At 41.3% G+C, this 24,463-nt stretch overlaps 4 protein-coding genes across 4 annotated transcripts; all 4 read right to left on the bottom strand.

Annotated features, from left to right (window-relative positions):
• Nucleotides 1–5,617: 5,617 nt before the first annotated feature.
• On the bottom strand, nucleotides 5,618–6,715 carry LOC113590426 (trace amine-associated receptor 13c-like). The gene has a single exon (XM_027030558.3). The coding sequence runs from the start codon at nucleotides 6,680–6,682 to the stop codon at nucleotides 5,693–5,695; it is 990 nt and encodes a 329-aa protein (XP_026886359.2). The 5' UTR covers nucleotides 6,683–6,715; the 3' UTR covers nucleotides 5,618–5,692.
• A 6,322-nt stretch (nucleotides 6,716–13,037) lies between these two features.
• Nucleotides 13,038–14,198, bottom strand: LOC113590429 (trace amine-associated receptor 13c-like). The gene has a single exon (XM_027030562.3). The coding sequence runs from the start codon at nucleotides 14,184–14,186 to the stop codon at nucleotides 13,200–13,202; it is 987 nt and encodes a 328-aa protein (XP_026886363.1). The 5' UTR covers nucleotides 14,187–14,198; the 3' UTR covers nucleotides 13,038–13,199.
• A 3,618-nt stretch (nucleotides 14,199–17,816) lies between these two features.
• On the bottom strand, nucleotides 17,817–19,144 carry LOC118241813 (trace amine-associated receptor 13c-like). The gene has a single exon (XM_035529042.2). It carries the CDS (start codon nucleotides 19,106–19,108, stop codon nucleotides 18,131–18,133), a length of 978 nt encoding a protein of 325 aa, XP_035384935.1. The 5' UTR covers nucleotides 19,109–19,144; the 3' UTR covers nucleotides 17,817–18,130.
• Nucleotides 19,145–22,333: 3,189 nt separating this feature from the next.
• LOC113590424 (trace amine-associated receptor 13c-like) lies at nucleotides 22,334–23,670 on the bottom strand. Its single transcript, XM_027030556.3, has one exon. It carries the CDS (start codon nucleotides 23,640–23,642, stop codon nucleotides 22,665–22,667), a length of 978 nt encoding a protein of 325 aa, XP_026886357.2. The 5' UTR covers nucleotides 23,643–23,670; the 3' UTR covers nucleotides 22,334–22,664.
• Nucleotides 23,671–24,463: the final 793 nt, after the last annotated feature.

Genomic DNA, 24,463 nt, shown 5'->3' with positions numbered 1-24,463 from the left:
CTACAGGATGTGAAGCTTCCTAAGTAAGTAGCCAACACCTCTGATATTTATAGGGTTTAGAAGCTGCTCACATGATGCACAATAGCATGATGTAATGATGTGAAAAGCTTTGGTAAAAAAAAGATCAACTCAGACTACATTCAGATTTTCCTATTCCTATTTTCCTATATTTATATAATGATATATATAGTATATATAGTAATATATTTTATTGTGCTCCAATTCCTAATTCTTTTCAGTGTATCCCCATGTGGCACAAAAATATCATAAAAATATAAAGGCCACAACCCCCCCTTGATACTCATGATCATTAAAGAAATATCTGAATTTTGATTTACAAACATCTAGAACTATGGTGGCCAGGAAGACCCATTGTGCATCAAGTTACCCATCACGCTGAAAAAAATACTGAAAAAATGCACTGCAACTACACATAACATACTCATCAAAATGACAACACATGCACTAACTTTCAGAAATGTGAAATTCATGAAAGCTATACAAACTCAGAAAACACTTTATTCAAAATGACAGCAAATGTGTTACATTTTGGAAAGCGTAAATTCAGCGTAAATTCAGAGAACACATACAACTTCAGAAATGCTAGAGATCCAGTTACAACACAAAAGTGTTGTCTCCATGGAACACATAAAGGGGATGGACAACCAAACAGCTAGTGAAAAGAAATTAAAATTCACGATTACCATGGTTTTCTCATTTCTTGCTACTGTTAGGTTGTAAAGATCACAGCCTTAAAGGACGCTAATAAAACAAACACAAATATAAACCCGACCCTGCCAGTAAATAACTAACTAGCTACATTCATAGTGTGTTACTCTTTTACAATCCAATTCAACCTAATGAGATACTGTCCAATACAGCTCAATTTCTGTCTATACCTACATTTAGAGTGTTACTGATTTCAAATCATATTTTGCATGCATATAAAACATCACACTTCAGATGGTAAGATAAAATAGTAAAAATAAGACAATTGACCAGCTGGGTATAGTAGCAGACCAGCTAACCAAACGGGTCATTGTTGCAGACCAGCTAAAATACCAAACTTGTACAAAAATGTAGCCTATGCTGTAAATTAGACTGAATGTAGCTAACAGGAGACAGAAACGTAGTCAGGTTAAATGGGATTTTTATCAATGTTTTTTAAGGCTCCATTCTGTAGAACCTAGCAACAGTAAATATGCAATAATGTGGAGCATGAATATATCAGTTTTCATTATATATCAGCTTAACCAATGTTAAAACCATGGTAACCACAAATATGATTATTTTTCATTAGGTTATCATCACGAATTCCAGCGCCCCCTGCTCATCAACTTTATCGACTTCAAAAAGGCTTTTGATAGTGTCCACAGGGGCTCCTTGTGGAAAATTTTACGAGCCTACGGCATTCCACAACGGTTTGTCAGCGTCTTCCAGAACCTATATATCAGCTCTAGCTGCTGCGTCAGGCCAGACGATGGCTACACAGACTTCTTCAACATCGAAACCGGAGTCAAGCAAGGATGTATCCTGTCGCCAGTTCTCTTTTTGCTCGCAGTCGACTACGTCATGAAAAAGGTGATGATGAGCCCAGTGACTGGAATCCCTTGGACAAATGGATCTCATCTCACTGATCTCGATTTCGCAGACGACATTGCCTTGCTAGCGAATACGAAAGCGGCTCTACAATCCATGACAACATGCCTTGAGGACGAAGCGGAAAAGGTTGGCTTGCGCATTAACACAGACAAAACCAAGGTCATGCGGGTGAATCGTCAAACAAAGGTGCAGATAACTATTGGGCAGCAAACGGTGGAGGACATCGACAAGTTCACATATCTCGGCAGCATAGTATCCAATAATGACGGTGGCTCAGAAGCGGACATTCGATGTAGGATCGGAAAGGCGGTGGGTGTGTTCCAGCATCTATGCCACATCTAGTCCTCAACAACAATCAATACAGGAATCAAAATGCGTCTGTACTCCATGATCGTCATCCCAACCGCCATTTACGCCAGTGAAACCTGGAGGAACACAAAGAGGATCGCCCAGAAACTAAACGTTTTCCATCAACGGTGCCTCCGCTGAAAATTGGGTATCTTGTATAAGGACAGAGTTACCAATGAGGAAGTTCTTCAATGGAGTGGAATGCGGAAGCTGGAAGAAATAGTCACCGAACGCAGAATGCGCCTCACTGGTCATCTCCTACGTCTTCCAGACAAATGCATGTCAAAGGCAGCTGTACACTGAACACCGACAGGAGGAAAGCGAAAGCAAGGCCGACCCAAAACCACCTGGAGATCAACCTTCATCGCTGACCTAAAAACTATTGACATATGCTCATTGGATGACGCCAGAGACGCTGCAGCTGATAGGACCCGTTGGAGAGCGCTTGTTGCCCAATGCACCAAGGTGTGTGGGAGGAACCAAAGTAAAGTAAAGTATCATCTCATAGGAGTCCATGCCCTCTGCCATGTCTTCTGGAAGCACTTCCATCGCGTTGTGGCTGTTTCAGAACTTGCAAGCATTTATTTATTTTTTAAATTTGCACCACGTTTTGGAAATGTAGCGCAGGTCTTTCCATTTTTATGAAAATGCTTTGTGTAACTTTAGCCCGATGAGTCTTCATAGCCACCATATAGAACACTTAGGGGGCATTATTTAGCCCATAAGTGTGGGATCTTTTGTGAGCTCTTTTGTGGGACCTTTTTCTAGGCACAAGGCCCAGGCTCCAGAGCATTCATTACCAGTATAATTAAAACAAGCTGTCCACAGGCAGTGGTAGCACAGTGGTTAAGGTACTTGACTAATAATCAGAACGTTTCCCGTTCAAGCCCCCTTCATGGTAGAGGGGGCAGAACGTAGTGTGCATGTTCTTGCTCATGCCTACACAGGTCGTGTGCACACTCGGTTTGAAATACCCTTGGCTTGCTCACTGGGACCTTGGACTCGGACATGTGTAAAGCTGCTTTGTGACAATGGCTGTTGTAATAAGAGCTATATAAATAAATTTGACATTGACATTTGACAGAATATCACCTTCACTTTCTGTGCATGAAGCCACTGGATCTAAAGGAGCTAAACATACAGTGAGAGAGCCTGTTGGTGTACCTCCATGAGCACTGCACATGAGGAGCACCTTCATCTGCACTGAAGATGGTGTGGACAACAGAGAATTCAGAAGGCAAAAAGTAGCAGAGGCAGTTGAGAAGAGTTGGTAAGTGCACAGCTACTGTTGTCAACCCCAGTCACACTAGTCTTGATCAGACGACTTATGAGGAACTCCACCATTTCCACAGTGTCCAATGGGTCACACTGAACTGATTGATTCAATTGGATGGATGACACTTGAAGAAGAACTGTGTGGTGATGCAAGGCATCATGTGTGAGAGGGCAGGAAGAACATGGCGAGAACTCCCAGGATGTCACGGTACGGCCCCTCCCTCCTCAAGTCTGTGTGTGCATGTCTGTACTGCCGCGCCCTCTTGTGTCGTTCACCTGATCCCTGTTGTGTGTAAATGTCGTGTGTATATAAGTCTTGTTTCGTATCTTCAAAGTTGTCGGTGTTTGATCCAAGTAGTCTGTGTTAAGACGTGTATGTTTCATAAAACGTATGTTTATGTTTGACGTGCCTCGTCCCCGCATCCTGCTTAACCCTCGTCTGTCACAGAAACACCGACCTACCAAGGATGCCTGGGAAAGGCAAAAAGAAGAAGGGAAAGAAGGGAAATCAACGCCCTCTCACAGCATGTGTAGCAGGGTCTCCTGTGGTTTTGGGCACCCTCCTGACTCCAGGTGCAGCTCTAGGTGCGAAAGCAGGGGAGGCATATGGAACCCTGGTGGGCGACCTGGACTGGTACAATGACTTCCAGTACTTGGAGTCGGACTCTGTGGACTCTAACTATCCAGCAGAGAGGCCTTCCCTCATCCTGGCCTCGCTCCAAGGAACTACCGGGAGGGAGGAACCCGCTGAACAATTTTGGGGGGGCCCTGTGTACAGCCCAGGATCGGACATTGCAGAGTGCTACGGGGAACAGCCGGGCCAAGAGGACCGGTACTCGGAGATGGACTCTGCTGAGTCCTATGACCCATGCCTGGATGTTCATAGGGGATACATGGATTACGGAGAGACAGAGGAGTGCAGCGATGTCTGTCTGTGGTCGGAAAGGGGTTCCAATCATGAGGAGGAAGCTCCAATGGAGGTAGAAGAGGACCCTCATAGGGGTCTTCCCTCCCACAGTGATGCCAAAAGCTCACAGAGCAAGGAGCCTCTAGCACCTAAGGCACTGCCCAGGGCACGCCACACAGGAGCAAGCAGATTAATGCAGTTGGCTAGCAGGGAGGCGGCGTCGTTGGATGAGGACACTCCCCCCCTTAAGGCAAAGAGCCCCAGAGTGCATGTGCCTACGCCGAAGCCTTGTGAAGGCAAAAAGGCAGCAGCACCAGTACCTGCACCAGAACCAGGCGATACAGCTGGTTCGCGTCCCGACACGCATGCGCCAAAACCAGGACAGTCGCTGCTACCTAAGCTGGCGAGGGACACTCCCCGCCAGGCTGGTCGGTCTCTGGCCCAGCCGACGACTGGGGGACTGGCTGGAGTTCCTTCCCCCTTCCCCGGACACATGAATGTGTGTGGTGTCGTTCATTGCCTGTCCCTGTCACCGTGTCTGTCCCGATTACACTAAATGTACCAGTCACTTTGTTCCCCTTTGTGTCTGTGCCCGTTAGTGTGTGCATCTTGGTCCCTGTCCTTCCCCCCGCTGCCCTGCTTGCGTTGGCCCGTGGTGGGTTGTCTGGTCCTCCAACGTCACCTTTTGGCGTTGGTCTCGGGGCTGCAGCCCGGTAGGCTGGCACACCAGGAGTCGTGCCCTTGAGGGAGGGCTCTGTTACGGTACGGCCCCTCCCTCCCTCAAGTCTGTGTATGCGCGTCTGTGTGTGCGTGTGCGCATCTGTATTGCCACGCCCTCTTGTGTCGTTCACCTGATCCCTGTTGTTTGTAATTGTCATGCGTATATATAAGTCTCGTTTCGTATCATCAAAGTTGTCGGTGTTTGATCCAAGTAGTCTTTGTTAAGATGTGTATGTTTCGTGTGTAAATAAAACGCATGTTTATGTTTGACGTGCCTCGTCCCCGCATCCTGTTTAGCCCTCGTCTGCCACAGGATGCCATGCACCTCGCTGTTCCCTGTAAACTAGTTAAATATTGTGTATGTATATGTGAGCTTGGCCTGTCTCCTTTAGTTTATTATCATTTTTACAGTGTTACTCTCTCCATGTGTGTGCTCATTTTTCTGATCCCCTCCACATTTCCCCTCTATTTAGTTCCTTTTCTGTTTGTGATGTGACTGTGCTGATTCTGCTCCCACAAATAAAGTGTCCTGATATCCTTTCATTGTGCAACTACTACAGTATAAAAATATATATTCTTCATTCTTCTTATTATTATCATTTCTAGTAATACTACTCATATAATTAGTTATATTTTGTAATTCTTTGAAAAGTATTTGTTATATGTGACCATATGTGACCAGTATTTTATAATGAATATATTATGTCTGATATTTGTAGTACAATCTGATATTTCAGGTACACCTTGAGTAGGTGAGCAGAACAGGTGCAAATGTATTTATTAAAATAAGCCCTCAAAAACATCAAGTACTGTGACAATTCATTCAAACAGTTTCATTCTTCAAAGAATATGTATCAATGTAGAATCAGTGGAGAATATCTGAAGAGTTAAAATTACTTTAACAGATCTCCTAAACCATGGGTAAAACAAAGCATAAATCACTGGATTGATGGCAGAATTAAGGTAAAGCAACATCAAGTATTTGTGTAATGATTCTTCGTCAATTTCTATGACATTACCTAATACACTATAAAGAAAGTATGGAAGTAAACAGGCCACAAACACAGACACTAAAATGCCAAGAACCTTTGCTGCTTTTCTCTCAGATTTCATTGAGTCTGACATGTTCTTTGAGGTCTGAGTCCTGGTGTGACTATTAAGCTCTCTAATAGCAGTGGCATGTTTCTTGGCAATAAAAAATACTAGAGTATACAATATGATTATTACAGAAAGTGGAAAAACAAAACTCAATAAAAGATCAACCAGAGACCAGGCATCATTTAGCACATGAAAGCATCCTCTTGAACACACTGCCCTACCTAATGAATTTAAATTGGGGTACTGCAGTGCAATATTATATGACAGCCAAATACTCCAGTCACATAAAACCACAATGCACATTATACTCACTGAAACTGTTTTGGTGTACAGGAAAGGGTTAGAGAGAGCAAAATACCGATCAACAGCAATGAGAGCAACATTATATATAGATACACTTGTGAGAACATAAGCAGTTAACAAATACCATGCACAGAAAATGTTTGTAAAAATCCAACATGATTCAATCAGTTGAAGTAATGCTGGTGGCATCACAAAAACTCCGATGAGAAAGTCTGAAACAGCCATTGATAAGATGAGCATGTTAGTTGGCGTGTGGAGCTGCTTGAAGTGACACACAGAGATGATGATGAGCAGGTTCCCACACACTGTCACCAAAATGACACTTGTTAAAGACATATACAATAACACATATACTGCAGTAGATAGAGATCTATCCGGACAGGTATAATGGAAACAGTCATCAGTTTGGTTTAGTGCAGTAAAATTCATGGATCAAGATGTTAAATAACTAATTTGAATGACCCTTAAGGCTACAGGAAGTCCAGCTTCATAAGTAACTTGTAGGCTGAGGTGCCAACACCTCTGATATTTATATGGTTTTGAAGCTGCTCACACCCACTAGCATGATGTAGTGATGTAAAATTCCATGGTAACAAAAGATCAACTCTTGACTGTAATAAGATTTTCCTACCACATTTTACCTTTGTTTATATATTGTAATATATTTTGTATGCATCTATTAATAGATATATCTGCGCTAGTATTGCCTTAGACAAATTAATGATTTAATTCACATGCTTGAATAGAGCCTGTAAGTTGTACCTTTCCACCATTGCTCCTCAAATTGTATACTTAGCTCATGCTCCCAGTTGGTCTTTTAGTAATAGATTGGCTATCCACACACATCAGATGATTGGTTTTATGACCAAAGCATTTCATGCCTTTATCATACAACCGTAAAAAAAACAAAACATGGATGGATGGATGTTTAGTCTTTTTTAAGCTAGACAATACCACTGAATTGTCTGTATAACCAGACAGGTAGAACTGAATAGTGCTGTTAGTGAAATGGAGGCACAAACTCTTCAATTCTTCATTACAAAATCATCTTAGCATCTTGGCAAAATATATGACATTTAACATTAGAAAGCTAGCTAAATGATTACATAACCTTATATGTAGTATCTTACCCATAGCTTCCATATTCATTCTTTCAATATGAGATATATAGCTATCTATCATGTATTCAAGTTTTTTTTAGCTAATTACATGAAAATGTTCATATTTAAAGTGACATGACAAACAATATTTTAATTCTCAACCCAAATGAATGCTAGCTGTTAGACACTTAAATCACCTTAGCAAATTGAAAAGAACTTGACCCTGAGGGTCTGAAAGAACCATTTACTGCTTTTAAAAAGTCAAATTGAACAAAGTTATTAACACAGTCCAAGGTAAAGCAAAATCAAGCAACGCTGAATATAGCTCATATGTATTCATTATATTTGACAATCAGTATTATCTATAATTCAACACAGCCAATCATTTTATAGCTACATCCCTTTAAGTATCACAATATAGCTTCTATAAAACCCATTAATCATAAAGAAAACTATTGACAGAGATATTAATGAGAGGGGAGCTTATAGAATTTTTAAAACACATTTGCCAAAAAAATTAGTAGATGTATAATTTGAAATGGAAGTTTATCACCTGAGCCGTTCACTTACATGGCAATGGATTGGGCTAAGAGTTGTACTGTAGCCAGCCTCTAGAGGGCATCAGACACATAGTGGCTTCACTTTTCACCTGCTCTGTTCCAGTCCACTACACTTTACAGTGTAAGGGTTGGCACCAGGCCGAGGCCCCCTCCGGCCACAAGAGGGAGGCCTTGAGTCAACCACACCACTAATCAAGCTTAACACCCAACAGCTGGGCTAGACCTTATATAAGCCCAGTGAACCAGTCGTTCAGTGCTGGGTCTTTGCCTAAGTTCTGAGCCAAGTGCCTAGCCAGTAGCTTAAGGTGTTGAGGTCTGTAAGCTCTTGTGCTACACCTCACTTCTGTGCTTTGAGGGTCTCTGTGTTTTCACACATCCCCTCCTCTCTCCAGTTTTCCCTCTCGAGTCTGTCTCTCTCTGAAGACTTCCCTTAGCCATTCAAGTTCCTCCCCGTTTTCTGGTTTTGTTTAGGAAGTTTTAGTTTGAGTTTTCCCCAGTGCATCGGGGTTGCCATTTCTTCCCCTGGCATCCTTTGTTCTCCCTTTTTTCCACGCTCTGCGTGGTGTTTAGTTTTTCCTTTTGTTTTACCTGACCCAAGCTCTAACTGTTTGGCACAGGGGTCCACCATTGTTGGAGCATGGTTGCTCACCCAGTAGGCTGTTGGTATTATCACCCAGCTGACCTGGGTTTGAGACCACCTTACATGCAGTCTACGTTACAAGTTGGCTTAGGCACCATGAATGTGCTGACCTGTGTGTTTTACTATCAGGGAGAGATTATGTAAACCCATTCCAAGATGCAAGAAGGGGCCAGTGAAACTTAATAATAGATGACACCAAACACATCTAAGAGCTATATGCATCGATGCTGACAAAGGAGGGAAAAGTAGATATCACAAAGATTAGTCTAACCCAATTCATGAGTCTAATCTGCCATATCTGACCAAGTGGCACCAATAAACTAGAGCCCTCTGAAGGGAATTACACCAAGAAATTATACAGGATGACATCCAGTGGTCCTTTAGAGATAATAAAAGATTAATTACATCAGACAACAGGGAGAAACAGTGAACAAGAGAGAATTGTAGCAAGCCAAATGGGTATTTAAGATTAACTTGCCAAAAATCTTTTCCCTTTGAGACTGATATGCTTTTTGTTTCAGAGAATGAAATCATTGTATTAAAGCTATTGATAAGTAAATAGCTTATGGGTTGCACCAGCATATTCAAATGTTTTAAATAATTATGCCAATGTTACACATGCAGGGAAGGCGTGAGAGTGCACATGCAAGTTTGGAGTGTCTTTTCTGAGCTCAGAGTGAGGTTTACCAGTACGACAGGGAGCAGGCTTGGATAGTGCGTCTAGTGCGTGACGATTACAGGACAGTGAGGTGTGTGGATCGTGTCTGCATAACTATGGGAGCCATAACATGATGGGGTAGGATGTAGAGTAAGCAAATAAAAAGAAATGTGCTCAGTGTGGGCTATGTCCATTTGTAGTTGGATGTGGGGAGTGACATGCTATGTGTCCCTTGTTCAGAGGACCTCCATCCAGTGCATGCCTGTGCAGTGGGAACTGTAGGAGAACTGGTTTGGAGTCTGGCTCTACCCAACTGCATGGGTTCCTTGAGGACTGCTGCCTCTTGCTCAAAAGGGAGTGATGTTTCACTTCCAGAAGGTGGTTATATGTTAGGTGAACCATGTCAGTCAGGGTTGCTGCCTCCTTTGTGCAAGTGATCTCTGCCTGCAGCTTCCCTTGCAGTCCCTCAGTGAAGGCAAATTTGGAGTCTTTGTTCTCCATAGTATGAAAAAAGAGCAGAGCAGTGAGCTGGCCAAAGCAAACAGACAAAACTAGAACAGAGTTGTCAGAAGAGCTTGAATTGTCGCGATACAACGAAGCTGATAGCTGGCAATAAACTCGGGGCATCTTGAACATGGTAGCAAGGAAAAACACACAAGACTGGATGAGCATTTTTGTGAACTTAAAATGGAAAAACAAAGAGAGGCAAACAAGGAGCAAGTGCGGGTAATCAATAATCAGGTGATTGGGAGCAGAGAATGTGTGTTTGCCAGTGTAAGGTAGTGGGCATGCCCCTTGGGCTGGCATACCTGAAAACTAATGGTAATCATAGTTATAGCAGTGTTAATATAAGTCCACTAATCTATATATTCAGTGGTTTTTCAGGCATGTTTAACTAGCAATACCAAGTATGACCTGTAGGTGGCGAAGATACACTACAATGGGTATGGTGTGATCTCGTTTAACAAAATCACCATTGAGAACCATCATGAAAATGGTTTCAGTATGAATTTGTAATCAAGTTTTTTTTTTCTTCTGGAAAATATGCATGACACTTATGATAAATGTAAATTATAAATTATAACTGTATAAATAAAATAAAAATACATCCAAACTAACTGTTCATTATCTGTCCTACTGCGATGAAGGGAGGATAAGCAGGATGCAGTGACGAACCGTCATTCAAACAGACACAGACGTGTATTCACCATGCAACAAAAATTAAACCAAAACGCGAACAGCACACAAAGCGAAAACAAGACAAACTGTAACAAGCATTAAAGCTGACTCAAAACACACTGGGGAAGCTGCAAAGCAGCATACAAACACCAACAAATGATAAAGACCTTACATACATATATTTACTAGATGGTAATGAAGGACAGATGTGACAAATGATCCGATTAGCAAGGGAGGGGCGTGGTGAGGAGAGACACACAACTACACACAAACAACAACAAGATGTCATACAGACATGGGGAGGAGACGAGGAGGAGGGGGCTGTGCCATGCCACCTACATTGTATAATAAAATCATTATTTTATTTTTATTATTACAGCTGTGTAGCACACTATAACAAAGGCAGTATGTCTCACATACTAAAACCTTTCCCTTGGTCATTGTTATGGTACCCTGTCATTATCATGGTACATGGTTCCCATGCTGTTGAACCCCATGTCAGCTTCATCATTTAATCCCAAGTAAGTATTTTGGATCTACCTGCCTTAATCAATGGTACAGGGAGGAGTAGCCTGTAGCAAAAGACATGACGAGACAGAAGGAATGTACAGAAAAGAGGCGGACGCATGTGCGGAGAAGAGCGAGATTTAATTGGTGCAAATCCAGAATGGTTAAGGCAGTCCAGGGTCAAAGATCCGACACGGAGAGCACGGGGATACATGATTAAACGGGACAAGGGCTAGGATACACGAGTAACTAAACACAAACAGAGGCTAGAACTAAACACACGGAAGCAAACATAGACTACGCTATAACATAGACTACGAAACATGGAGGCTAGTATAACACAAAGGCACAGAGTGCAAAGAAACATCAATTAGAATAAACATGCAAACGCAATGAACTAAACACATTCAAATACAATAAATATCAACTAAACGAGGGACAGGTGCAGAAAATCAAACAAGGGGCAGAGAAAACGAAACTATCGATCGGAACTAAAAAACACAAGACAGAGAAAACACGGAACATGAAACGTGGGAGGGACTGATCATGACAGTAAACTATACATGTGTGAAGTTTTCCTAATTACAGTTAGTATGGTGTGATATGGTCTAACAGAATCACCATTGAGAACCATCAGTGTAAATTTTCCTTGTAATCATGTTTTTAATAAATACAGACAATACTACTGATACATTTAAATTTATATAAATTTGTATAAAAAAAGTAACTGTACATTAATTGTCCTGCATTGTATAATAATAATAATAATAATAATAATAATAATAATAAAAATAATAAAACCTTTATTATTATTATTATAGCTTTGTAGCACACTGCAACTTATGCACATTGTCTAGCACACTAATGCTTTGTTATCATCACAGTGTCCGCCTCTAATGACGTGGTTCCCATGTTACTGAACAGCATGTGTTCTTTTTTTGTTTGTTTCTGTCTCCACTCTTTTTTGTCATGTGTATCCTAGCCTTAGTAGAGTAGCATGGTGAGGTTCAGCAGCAGAGCCTGTCTTGCTCCCGACAGGAGACAGGTGACAGTACGCATCTGCCTTCCACACTACAATGGTGATGGTGCTTGGGAACCATACTCAGTACAGCTGCAAATAGTTGCTCAGCATCAGGACTGGATGACAGCTGTCACCATGATGCAGGATGACATTGCAGCATTGACCTCAGCCCTCCAAGCTTTGGGCTGCACGACCTGGTCGAATGCTGTAGGGAGAGTGGATAACCATGCTGGCACTGGAAGTGAGTGCTGGCTGCTGACGAGTGGGAACCTCACTGCACTCAGGCTTACCTACACCTTACCTACACCTTTCCTACACCTTACCTACATGGTGCCCATGGAGACCCCAGTCAGTAGGTTCCTGCCTAGCAGGCATGGGATTGAACTGATGGGAGAGGGCATTGGCTTTGATGTTCCTGATCAAAGCCAACAACAAATCGCTAGAAATAAACAGAGCATCTCCCTTGCCTGGAATCCAGTCGTTTGACTATCTGAAGGTACTGTATGTTCTTATCATCTGTTAAAAATCAATGCTTACTGTTGATTAAGATATTTTTAAAATTGTGTATGTGTTTAATTAACTGGGTCTCCTTTGGTTTATTGCCATTTTTAGTGTTACTCTCTCCATGTGTCACATCATTTTACTGACCCCCTTCTATGTTTTTTCTGCTAGTGAGTTCCATTTCTACTTCTTGAGGTACTGCTGCAAATAAAGTATTGTGATGTCTTCTGCCTCTTCTTTTTTTTGTGTCAATGCTGCAATATAAAAATATGTTCTTCCTTCTTCATATTGTTATTAATAGTAGTATTTAAATTTTTAAGTATTTGCAATTCTATGGAACATTTTTGTTAAATTTGTTAAATTGTGTTTAAAATATTGTTTGGAATCACATCGTAAGAGTGTAATTTTGGAACAGTTATTTCCAGTGCTGCTACATTTCTGGAGCCCAATTTTGCTACCATGTAAAGAACTCTGACTGGAACAATACAGGAATACCTCTTTTAATTGGGCTGAGATGTGCTGTTTCCACATGTGTAGTCAATAACTGTGTTTATTTTTAAACCTCTTCTTGGAGGAGCACTGTCAGATTCTGTATAAATGATTCATTGGACACCCATATGTGACTAGCATTTATATAATGAATAAATCATGCCTGCTATTTCTAGTGCATTTCTAGTGCATGTGATACAGCTTGAGTAGGTGAGTATAACAGGTACATATTTTAAAATAAGACCTCAAAAACCTCCAGTACAGTGACAATTGTAAAAGCAGTTTCATCCATCAAAGAATATGTATCAATGTAGAATCAGTAGTGAATATCTGAAGAGTTAAAATTACTTTAACAGATCTCCTAAACCATGGGTAAAACAAAGCATAAATCACTGGATTGATTGCTGAATTAAGGTAAACCAACATCATAAATTTGTGCAATGATTCTACTTCAATTTCTATTACATTACCTAATACACTATAAAGAAAGTATGGAAGTAAACAGGTCACAAACACAGACACTAAAATACCAAGAACCTTTGCTGCTTTTCTCTCAGATTTCATTGAGTCTGACATGTTCTTTGTCCGCATTTTAGTGTGACTATTAAGGTCTCTAATAGCAGTGGCATGTTTCTTGGCAATAAAAAAAACTAGAGCATACAATATGATTATTACAGAAAGTGGAAAAACAAAATTCAACAGAATATCAACTACAGACCAGACCTCATTCAGCACATGAAAACAGCTTCTGATACATACTGCCTCACTTAATGACTTTAAATTTGGGTACTGCAGGGTTATATTATATGACAGCCACACACTCCAGTCACATAAAACCACAATGCACATTATGCTCACTGAAACTGTTTTGTTGTACAGGAAAGGGTTAGAGAGAGCAAAATACCGATCAACAGCAATGAGAGCAACATTATATGTAGATACACTTGTGAGAAAATAAGCGTTTAACAAATACCATGCACAGAAAATGTTTGTAAAAATCCAGCATGATTCAATCAGTTGAAGTAATGCTGGTGGCATCACAAAAACTCCAATCAGAAAATCCGACACAGCCAGAGAGAGGATGAGCATGTTAGTGGGTGTGTGGAGCTGCTTGAAGTGACACACAGAGATGATGATGAGCAGATTCCCACACACAGTCACCAGAACAACACTTGTTAAAGACATACACAATAACACATAAACTGCAGTAGACAGAGATCTCTCCGGACAGGTATAATGGAAACAGTCATCAGTTTGGTTTACTGCAGTAAAATTCATGGGTTAAACAACTAATTTGAATGACCCTTAAGGCTACAGGAAATCTAGCTTCATAAGTAAGTTGTAGGCTGAGTTGCGAACACTTCTGATATTTATATGGTTTAGAAGCTGTTCACACCCACTAGCATGATGTAATGATGTAGAATTCTATGGTAACAAAATATCAACCCTGACTGCAGTCTGATTTTCTTTTCACATATTACATTTATTTATATATTTATAACATTCATTTATTTTGAATGTTCCAATTCCTTTTTTTTCCAGTCTGTCCCTTGTGACAAAAAAAGTATTACAAATCTATAAAGGCCACAAAACCCCCTTGATAATTATTAATGTGTGAACTTTTACAAGGACTGAGTTGTGAGTGATCAGTCTTTTATTTTGGTAAATAAGGGAAATTTTTTAAAAAGCATAAAAGTAAAAGAGTCTACTAAAAAGCAGATGTCTTTGAAAGAAGGATCCAGGCTTTAGCCTATATAGCAGGTGTACTGCAGTGTTTTCACTGTATAGGCAGGAGCCCCTACAACATCTAACACAGAAGTGGAATGTTGACATAGTCATGAAGGCAAACAATGTGGACACCCAGGTACCAACAGGCAAGTTGACCCGGAAGATGACTTCGATCCTCTCCTTGGTGGTGTAAGGGCCAACAACCTGAGGTTAAGCTTGCAGCTGGGCCATATCTTACCGTCCAGTATGGCCCCCCCATACCATGCAGGATGGCATGTGTTTGGCTTGCTGCATGGAGGGCCACCAGTAGTATGATGCTAGTAGTTGTCTGACATATGTTGTGCTTTGCTAACCAGTTCCAAGAGAGGCGTGAGCCCATGCGATGAGAGAGGGTAGGCATTGGAGAGGGACATATAGCGGGTGGCCAGGACACTGAGGGTGAGGATTCGCACAGGCCATGGCTCAGTCGAGACCCCAGTCAGTAGGTTCCTGCCTAGCAGGCATTGGATTGAACTGATGGGAGAGGACATTGGCTTTGATGTTCCTGATCAAAGCCAACAACAAATCGCTAGAAATAAACAGAGCATCTGCCTTTCCTGGAATCCAGTCGTTTGACTATCTGAAGGTACTGTATGTTCTTATCATCTGCTGTCACTGGGAAGGGAAGCTGGGCACCCTCAAGCAAGCGTCCACATTCCTTGAACACCAGTTTTATGACAAGCTGCTCTCTGTCCACCACACTGTAGTTTCTCTCATGTCTTGCAGTAATAGATCACTGGCTTTAGTTTAGCACTAGTCCCAAAGCACCCGAGACAGTATTGCTCCCATGCTCATGTTAGAGGGGTCTTTTCAAGTCAGTAAAAATACTTTCAGCTGCATCATCCAGCTGGGTCTGATTGCCACAGTGGAGGGACTATGCTTTGGAACTGAAGTCCCTTATGAAACTATGGTAAAAGCTGGAAAAGCCTAGGAAACACACAACGCAGCATGTTTTGGGTCTGGGCCACTAGGTCAGCACCTCCATCCTTCCTGCCTGAATATGGATGATAGTTGTGTTAATGAGGAAGCTAAGGTAGCTAACTTGGCACAGATGAAACACTCACTTCTCCATTTTAGAGTACAGGCTGTTATGTAGAAGAGTGTGGAGTACCTGACACACATTGCAGCCATGTTGGTCTAGGCATTTAAACCCTAGTAATGTATGCATGACTTCAGCCAATCATCCTTTATTTTTTAAAGGGTTGTATATAATGCTGGGCCAGTCCTTCCTGTATATATGGGTCCATGACCCTGTTCTCTTCTTGAGAGAGGGGATAAATACCACAGCACCATCTAGGAGGTTTATAGCACAGTCAGTGTTACGATGAGGAGGAAGCTGAGTAGCCTTGACTTGGCAGAAGACCTTAGCTAGGTCATGATAGAGCTCAGAGACAGGAGCACTAGAGTGGGCATCAGGGCTCTCAGTGGAATAGGATGGGCATGACAATGAGCATGAGGCAGTGCTGCTCACAAAGCAGGGACAACTTAGTGATGTGTTTGTCTTGCCAGGAAAGAAGGTGATTGTGCATGCATAACCAGGGAAGAGCAGTTCTTGTACGTAACGACTGACCGCAAAAAGAAACCCAGAACACTGTGGACGGAGAACTACTCACCTGGTGGATAGTGTTTTTGCTCTCAGTGGCAGGAGATTGTAGCAGGCAGGACAAAAGCTGGTTGGACCCCCTCCCCCCCACACACACACCCCTACAGCTGCACCACACAGTAGAGATTGAGCTCATCTCTTCTCCTCTGAGGACAGGCCGGTGCCTCTCAGCTACATGGGTTCGACCTGGGGATTGGTGTCATGCGCTGATAGGGCAGGTGTCCACAGAGAATACCTATGTCTGAGTTAGAGGTATTTGTCCTACAAGAGCCAATCAAAGAGGATGGTGGGGCCCATTGCTGCATCCAAGGTGCTCATCTCCTCTCTGCAGGTGAGCTCGACTTGGAGGTATCCCCTCAGACCCTCCACGAGCAGCTCCAGCAAGGCTTCTTTGTTCCACTGCATTACCACGGCTATCTTGTGGAACTCAAGGGCTTACTTGGCTGCTGAGTGGGAACCCTGTTTGAAGAGCAATAGGTCTCTGCTTCAGGCTATACCTTGCTTCAGGTGCTACGCACTTTGAATTGGTGCACAATGTTGGAATAGGGTTTGCCCTTCCCGTGTGCCTGCTTATTATGAATGCCACCTTAGCATGATCAGGTATGATGGGCTGGTAAGAAAAGTACAGTCCACACTAAATCACAAAGCTCTTACATCCCTCCTGATCCCTGTAGGACTACGACTCATAAGTAGTAAAGCCCCTATAGATGAGCGTGAGGACAGGTCTTCCATGCAGCTGACCAGACTGTCCATGTTGGTCCTGGCGTATGTCCACACCCTGGTCGGCCCCTTGGAGCCTGTCAGCCTCTTCCAGAGTCCCCTCATTTGAGGCAACCAGTGACATAAAGAAACATCTGAATCTTGATAGACAAAGGCCAAGGATTCTTAAGGGATGTTATCTAGCCCATAAAGCTTTGCCAAATACCCATAGTGGCTGGGGGTGATGGAAATGGTGTCGTTTATATGCAGCAGGCTATAGGTGCAATGTAGGTCCATTTTTATTAAATACTTTGATTGTCTTAACTCTTAACTGCTTCAGAGCAGAAGGCAGCGGTGGGAGCTAGCAGTGGTATCTCTATCTCTTTAAATATGTTCTTCTTATTATAGTTTGGGAACAGTTATTTCTTGTACTCAGTTACATTTCTGTAGCCCAGTTTTGCTACCATGTAAAGAGCTCAGCAATAACTGGGACAGTACAGGAATACATTATAATTTGGCCCAGGTGTGCATCTGCAACATGTGTAGCCAATAACTGTATTTATATTTAAACAACCTCACGCTACATTGTAGCACAGTTGCTTGAAGAAGAGTAAGAAGAGTGCTGTCCGATTTTGTAGAAATGACCTAGTGGATGTCATATGTGACCAGTATTATATAATGGATATATTATGTCTGTTATTTCTAGCACAATCCCACATTTCAGGTACAGCTTCAGTTGGTGAGTAGAACAGGTGTAAATTGATTTATAAAAATAAGTCCTAAAAATCCTCAAGTACTGTCACAATTTAATAGCAGTTTCATCCATCAAAGAATATTTATTAATGTACAATCAGTGCAGAAATAGAAGAGTCGTTAAATTAGTTTAACAGATTTCCCTAACCATGGATAAAACAAGGCATAAATCACAAGACTGATGGCCAAAGGTAAAGCAACTTCAAGACTTTCTGTAATGATTTTTCTCCAGTTTCTACAATATTAGCTAATACAGTCTAATTCTGTATAAATTACCTAACAGACAGCCATATGTGACTATCACCTTATAATGCATATGCTATGTATTGTTTCTGTTTCTGTTCGAGGGATGTAAATAATTGCCCCAAAAATATTTTATCTGCAATAAGAATTTAATTCACTAAAGAATATGTATCAATGCAGAGTCAGTACATAATATCTGAAGAGTTAAAATTAATTTAACAGATCTCCTAAACCATGGATAAAACAAAGCATAAATCACTGGATTAATGGCAGAATTAAGAAAACCCAGCATCATAAATTTCTGTAATATTTCTCCATCAATTTCTACTACATTACCTAATACAGCATAAACAAAGTATGGAAGTAAACAGGCCACAAACACAGACACTAAAATGCCAAGAACTTTGGCTGCTTTTCTCTCAGATTTCTTTGAGTGTGATGCATTCTTAGAGGTATGAATATTAAGGTCTCTAATAGCAGTGGCATGTCTCTTGGCAATAAAAAAAACTAAAACATACAATATAATTATTACAGAAAGTGGAAACACAAAAGTCAACAGAAGATCAACCAGAGACCAGACCTCATTTAGCACATAAAAACATCCTGTGGAACATACTGTCCTACCTAATGACTTTACACTGAAGTACTGTAGTGTTAAATTATATGACAGTGATACACACCAGTCAAACAAAACCACAATGCACATCATGCTCACTGAAACTGTTTTGTTGTACAGAAAAGGGTTAGAGAGTGCAAAATACCGATCAACAGCAATGAGAGCAACATTATATATAGATACACTTGTGAGAAAATAAGCGTTTAACAAATACCATGCACAGAAAACTCTTCTAAACATCCAACATGATTCAATCATTTGGAGTAATGTTGGTGGCATCACAAGAGCTCCGATGAGAAAGTCTGAAACAGCCATTGATAAGATGAGCATGTTAGTGGGTGTGTGGAGCTGCTTGAAGTGACACACAGAGATGATGATGAGCAGATTCCCACACACAGTCACCAGAACAACACTTGTTAAAGACATACACAATAACACATAAACTGCAGTAGACAGGGATCTCTCCGGACAGGTATAATGGAAACAGTCATCAGTTTGGTTTACTGCAGTAAAATTCATGGGTTAAACAACTAATTTGAATGACCCTTAAGTCTACAGGAAATCTAGCTTCATAAGTAAGTTGTAGGCTGAGTTACCAACACTTCTGATATTTATATGGTTTAGAAGCTGTTCACACCCACTAGCATGATGTAATGATGTAGAATTCTATGGTAACAAAAGATCAACCCTGACTGCAGTCTGATTTTCTTTTCAAATATTACATATATTTATATACTATAGTAGATTTTTAAATGTTCCAATTCCTTTTTTTTTTTTCCCAATCTGTCCCTTGTGACAAAAAAAGTATTACAAATCTATAAAGGCCACAAAACCCCCTTGATAATTATTAATGTGTGACCTTTTACAAGGACTGAGTTGTGAGTGATCAGTCTTTTATTTTGGTAAATATGGGAAAATTTTTAAAAAGCATAAAAGTAAAAGAGTCTACTAAAAAGCGGATGTCTTTGAAAGAAGGATCCAGGCTTTAGCCTATATAGCAGGTGTACTGCAGTGTTTTCACTGTATAGGCAGGAGCCCCTACAACATCCAACACAGAAGTGGATTGTTGGCATAGTCATGAAGGCAAACAATGTGGACACCCAGGTTGACCCGGTAGATGACTTCGATCCTCTCCTTGGTGGTGTAAGGGCCAACAACCTGAGGTCAAGCTTGCAGCTGGGCCATATCTTACCATCCAGTATGGCCCCCCCATACCATGCAGGATGGCATGTGTTTGGCTTGCTGCATGGAGGGCCACCAGTAGTATGATGCTAGCAGTTGTCTGGCATATGTTGTGCTTTGCTAACCAGTTCCCAGAGAGGCGTGAGCCCATGCGATGAGAGAGGGGAGGCATTGGAGAGGGACATATAGCGGGTGGCCAGGACACTGAGGGTGAGGATTCGCACAGGCTATGGCTCAGTCGAGACCCCAGTCAGTAGGGGTCTTTTCAAGTCAGTAAAAATACTTTCAGCTGCATCATCCAGCTGGGTCTGATTGCCACAGTGGAGGGACTATGCTTTGGAACTGAAGTCCCTTATGAAACTATGGTAAAAGCTGGAAAAGCCTAGGAAACACACAACGCAGCATGTTTTGGGTCTGGGCCACTAGGTCAGCACCTCCACCTTCCTGCCTGAATATGTATGATAGTTGTGTTAATGAGGAAGCTAAGGTAGCTAACTTGGCACAGATGAAACACTCACTTCTCCATTTTAGAGTACAGGCTGTTATGTAGAAGAGTGTGGAGTACCTGACACACATTGCAGCCATGTTGGTCTAGGCATTTAAACCCTAGTAATGTATGCATGACTTCAGCCAATCATCCTTTATTTTTTAAAGGGTTGTATATAATGCTGGGCCAGTCCTTCCTGTATATATGGGTCCATGACCCTGTTCTCTTCTTGAGAGAGGGGTTAAATACCACAGCACCATCTAGGAGGTTTATAGCACAGTCAGTGTTACGATGAGGAGGAAGCTGAGTAGCCTTGACTTGGCAGAAGACCTTAGCTAGGTCATGATAGAGCTCAGAGACAGGAGCACTAGAGTGGGCATCAGGGCTCTCAGTGGAATAGGATGGGCATGACAATGAGCATGAGGCAGTGCTGCTCACAAAGCAGGGACAACTTAGTGATGTGTTTGTCTTGCCAGGAAAGAAGGTGATTGTGCATGCATAACCAGGGAAGAGCAGTTCTTGTACGTAACGACTGACCGCAAAAAGAAACCCAGAACACTGTGGACGGAGAACTACTCACCTGGTGGATAGTGTTTTTGCTCTCAGTGGCAGGAGATTGTAGCAGGCAGGACAAAAGCTGGTTGGACCCCCTCCCCCCCACACACACACCCCTACAGCTGCACCACACAGTAGAGATTGAGCTCATCTCTTCTCCTCTGAGGACAGGCCGGTGCCTCTCAGCTACATGAGTTCAACCTGGGGATTGGTGTCACGTGCCGATAGGGCAGGTGTCCACAGAGAATACCTATGTCTGAGTGAGAGGTATTTGTCCTACAAGAGCCAATCAAAGAGGATGGTGGGGCCCATTGCTGCATCCAAGGTGCTCATCTCCTCTCTGCAGGTGAGCTCGACTTGGAGGTATCCCCTCAGACCCTCCACGAGCAGCTCCAGCAAGGCTTCTTTGTTCCACTGCATTACCACGGCTATCTTGTGGAACTCAAGGGCTTACTTGGCTGCTGAGTGGGAACCCTGTTTGAAGAGCAATAGGTCTCTGCTTCAGGCTATACCTTGCTTCAGGTGCTACGCACTTTGAATTGGTGCACAATGTTGGAATAGGGTTTGGCCCTTCCCGTGTGCCTGCTTATTATGAATGCCACCTTAGCATGATCAGGTATGATGGGCTGATAAGAAAAGTACAGTCCACATTAAATCACAAAGCTCTCACATCCCTCCTGATCCCTGTAGGACTACGACTCATAAGTAGTAAAGCCCCTATAGATGAGCGTGAGGACAGATCTTCCATGCAGCTGACCAGACTGTCCATGCTGGTCCTGGCGTATGTCCACACCCTGGTCGGCCCCTTGGAGCCTGTCAGCCTCTTCCAGAGTCCCCTCATTTGAGGCAACCAGTGACATAAAGAAACATCTGAATCTTGATAGACAAAGGCCAAGGACTCTTAAGGGATGTTATCTAGCCCATAAAGCTTTGCCAAATACCCATAGTGGCTGGGGGTGATGGACATGGTGTCGTTTATATGCAGCAGGCTATAGGTGCAATGTAGGTCCATTTTTATTAAATACTTTGATTGTCTTTACTGCTCTTAACTGCTTCAGAGCAGAAGGCAGCGGTGTGAGCTAGCAGTGGTATCTCTATCTCTTTAAATATGTTCTTCTTATTATAGTTTGGGAACAGTTATTTCTTTTACTCAGTTACATTTCTGTAGTCCAGTTTCGCTACCATGTAAAGAGCTCAGCAATAACTGGGACAGTACAGGAATACATTATAATTTGGCCCAGGTGTATCTGCAACATGTGTAGCCAATAACTGTATTTATATTTAAACAACCTCACGCTACATTGTAGCACAGTTGCTTGAAGAAGAGTGCTGTCCAATTTTTTTGAAATGACCTAGTGGATGTCATATGTGACCAGTATAATGGATATATTATGTCTGTTATTTCTAGCACAATCCCACATTTCAGGTACAGCTTCAGTTGGTGAGTAGAACAGGTGTAAATTGATTTATAAAAATAAGGCCTAAAAATCCTCAAGTACTGTGACAATTTAATAGCAGTTTCATCCATCAAAGAATATTTATCAATGTACAATCAGTGCAGAAATAGAAGAGTCGTTAAATTACTTTAACAGATTTCCTAAACCATGGATAAAACAAGGCATAAATCACAAGACTGATGGCCAAAGGTAAACCAACTTGAAGACTTTCTGTAATGATTTTTCTCCAGTTTCTACAATATTCTACAGTCTAATTCTGTATAAATTACCTAATGGACAGCCATATGTGACTATCACCCTATAATGCATATGCTATGTATTGTTTCTGTTTCTGTTCGAGGGATGTAAATAATTGCCTCAAAAAATATTTCATCTGCAATAAGAATTTAATTCACTAAAGAATATGTATAAATGTAGAGTCAGTACATAATATCTGAAGAGTTAAAATTAATTTAACAGATCTCCTAAACCATGGGTAAAACAAAGCATAAATCACTGGATTAATGGCAGAATTAAGAAAAACCAGCATCATAAATTTCTGTAATATTTCTCCATCAATTTCTACTACATTACCTAATACAGCATAAACAAAGTATGGAAGTAAACAGGCCACAAACACAGACACTAAAATGCCAAGAACTTTGGCTGCTTTTCTCTCAGATTTCTTTGAGTGTGATGCATTCTTAGAGGTATGAATATTAAGGTCTCTAATAGCAGTGGCATGTCTCTTGGCAATAAAAAAAACTAAAACATACAATATAATTATTACAGAAAGTGGAAACACAAAAGTCAACAGAAGATCAACCAGAGACCAGACCTCATTTAGCACATAAAAACATCCTGTGGAACATATTGTCCCACCTAATGACTTTAGACTGAAGTACTGTAGTGTTAAATTATATGACAGTGATATACACCAGTCACATAAAACCACAATGCACATTATGCTCACTGAAACTGTTTTGTTGTACAGGAAAGGGTTAGAGAGAGCAAAATACCGATCAACAGCAATGAGAGCAACATTATATATAGATACACTTGTGAGAAAATAAGCAGTTAACAAATACAATGCACAGAAAACTCTTCTAAACATCCAACATGATTCAATCATTTGGAGTAATGTTGGTGGCATCACAAGAGCTCCGATGAGAAAGTCTGAAACAGCCATTGATAAGATGAGCATGTTAGTTGGTGTGTGGAGCTGCTTGAAGTGACACACAGAGATGATGATGAGCAGGTTCCCACACACAGTCACCAAAACAACACTTGTTAAAGACATACACAATAACACATATACTGCAGTAGACAGAGATCTCTCTGGACAGGTATAATAGAAACAGTCATCAGTTTGGTTTACTGCAGTAAAATTCATCGAGATGTTAAATAAATAATTTGATGTCAGGAAGTCCAGCCTCATAAGTAATTTGTAGGCAGAGTTGCCAACACCTCTGATATTTATATGGTTTAGAAGGTGTTTACACCCACTTGCATGATGTAATGATGTGCAAAGCTTTCATAACAAAAGATCAATTCTGACTGGAGTCAGATTTTCCTGTCACATATTCTTTTATATATATTGTAATATATTTTTATATGTTCCACTTCCTAATTTTTTATTCAGTCCACGTGTGGTCAGAAAAAGCCTCACCTGCATGTTCTTTGAAAATAATTCTTCAACTGCTTTTATTTCTGTGACAGACAGGGTTTTCTGAAGGGCAGAAACATTTTTTAAGACCAATCCCTGAAGGGGACACCAAAGTTTCTGCTAAAAGTACTCTTGCATATACTCTTATATAAATAAGGGAAACTCATAATACTAATATACATAATAGATGATAGCTAAATAATTTAAGGGTTGCACTAGCATGTTCAATTGTTTAAAGAATTCTAATAATAGTAGTCATAATAAAAGTTATAGCAGTGTTCCTTATTAGTCCTGTAGCCTATATATAGAAATTGTGTATGTAAAACCAACATTACCAAGAATGGCCTATAGGTGGAAATGGTACACCATATATGGCAATATATGTGAGGATGGTGTGATATCTAACAGAATCTCCATTAAGGACCATCATGAAGATGGTTTCAGTATGGATTTGCCTTGTTATGTTTTTCTATTACAGTTATGTAGTTGTTAAATGTGTTTTACTGGTTAAATCTCTGTCTGCTACAACAACTGTAGGCATACAGCTC

Source organism: Electrophorus electricus, chromosome 2 (genome assembly GCF_041902795.1).
Source record: "Electrophorus electricus isolate QZ-2024a chromosome 2, ASM4190279v1, whole genome shotgun sequence".
NCBI classification, from domain to species: domain Eukaryota; kingdom Metazoa; phylum Chordata; class Actinopteri; order Gymnotiformes; family Gymnotidae; genus Electrophorus; species Electrophorus electricus.
Note: the sequence above shows the minus strand (reverse complement) of the source record. Positions and strands in the feature narration are given on the sequence as shown.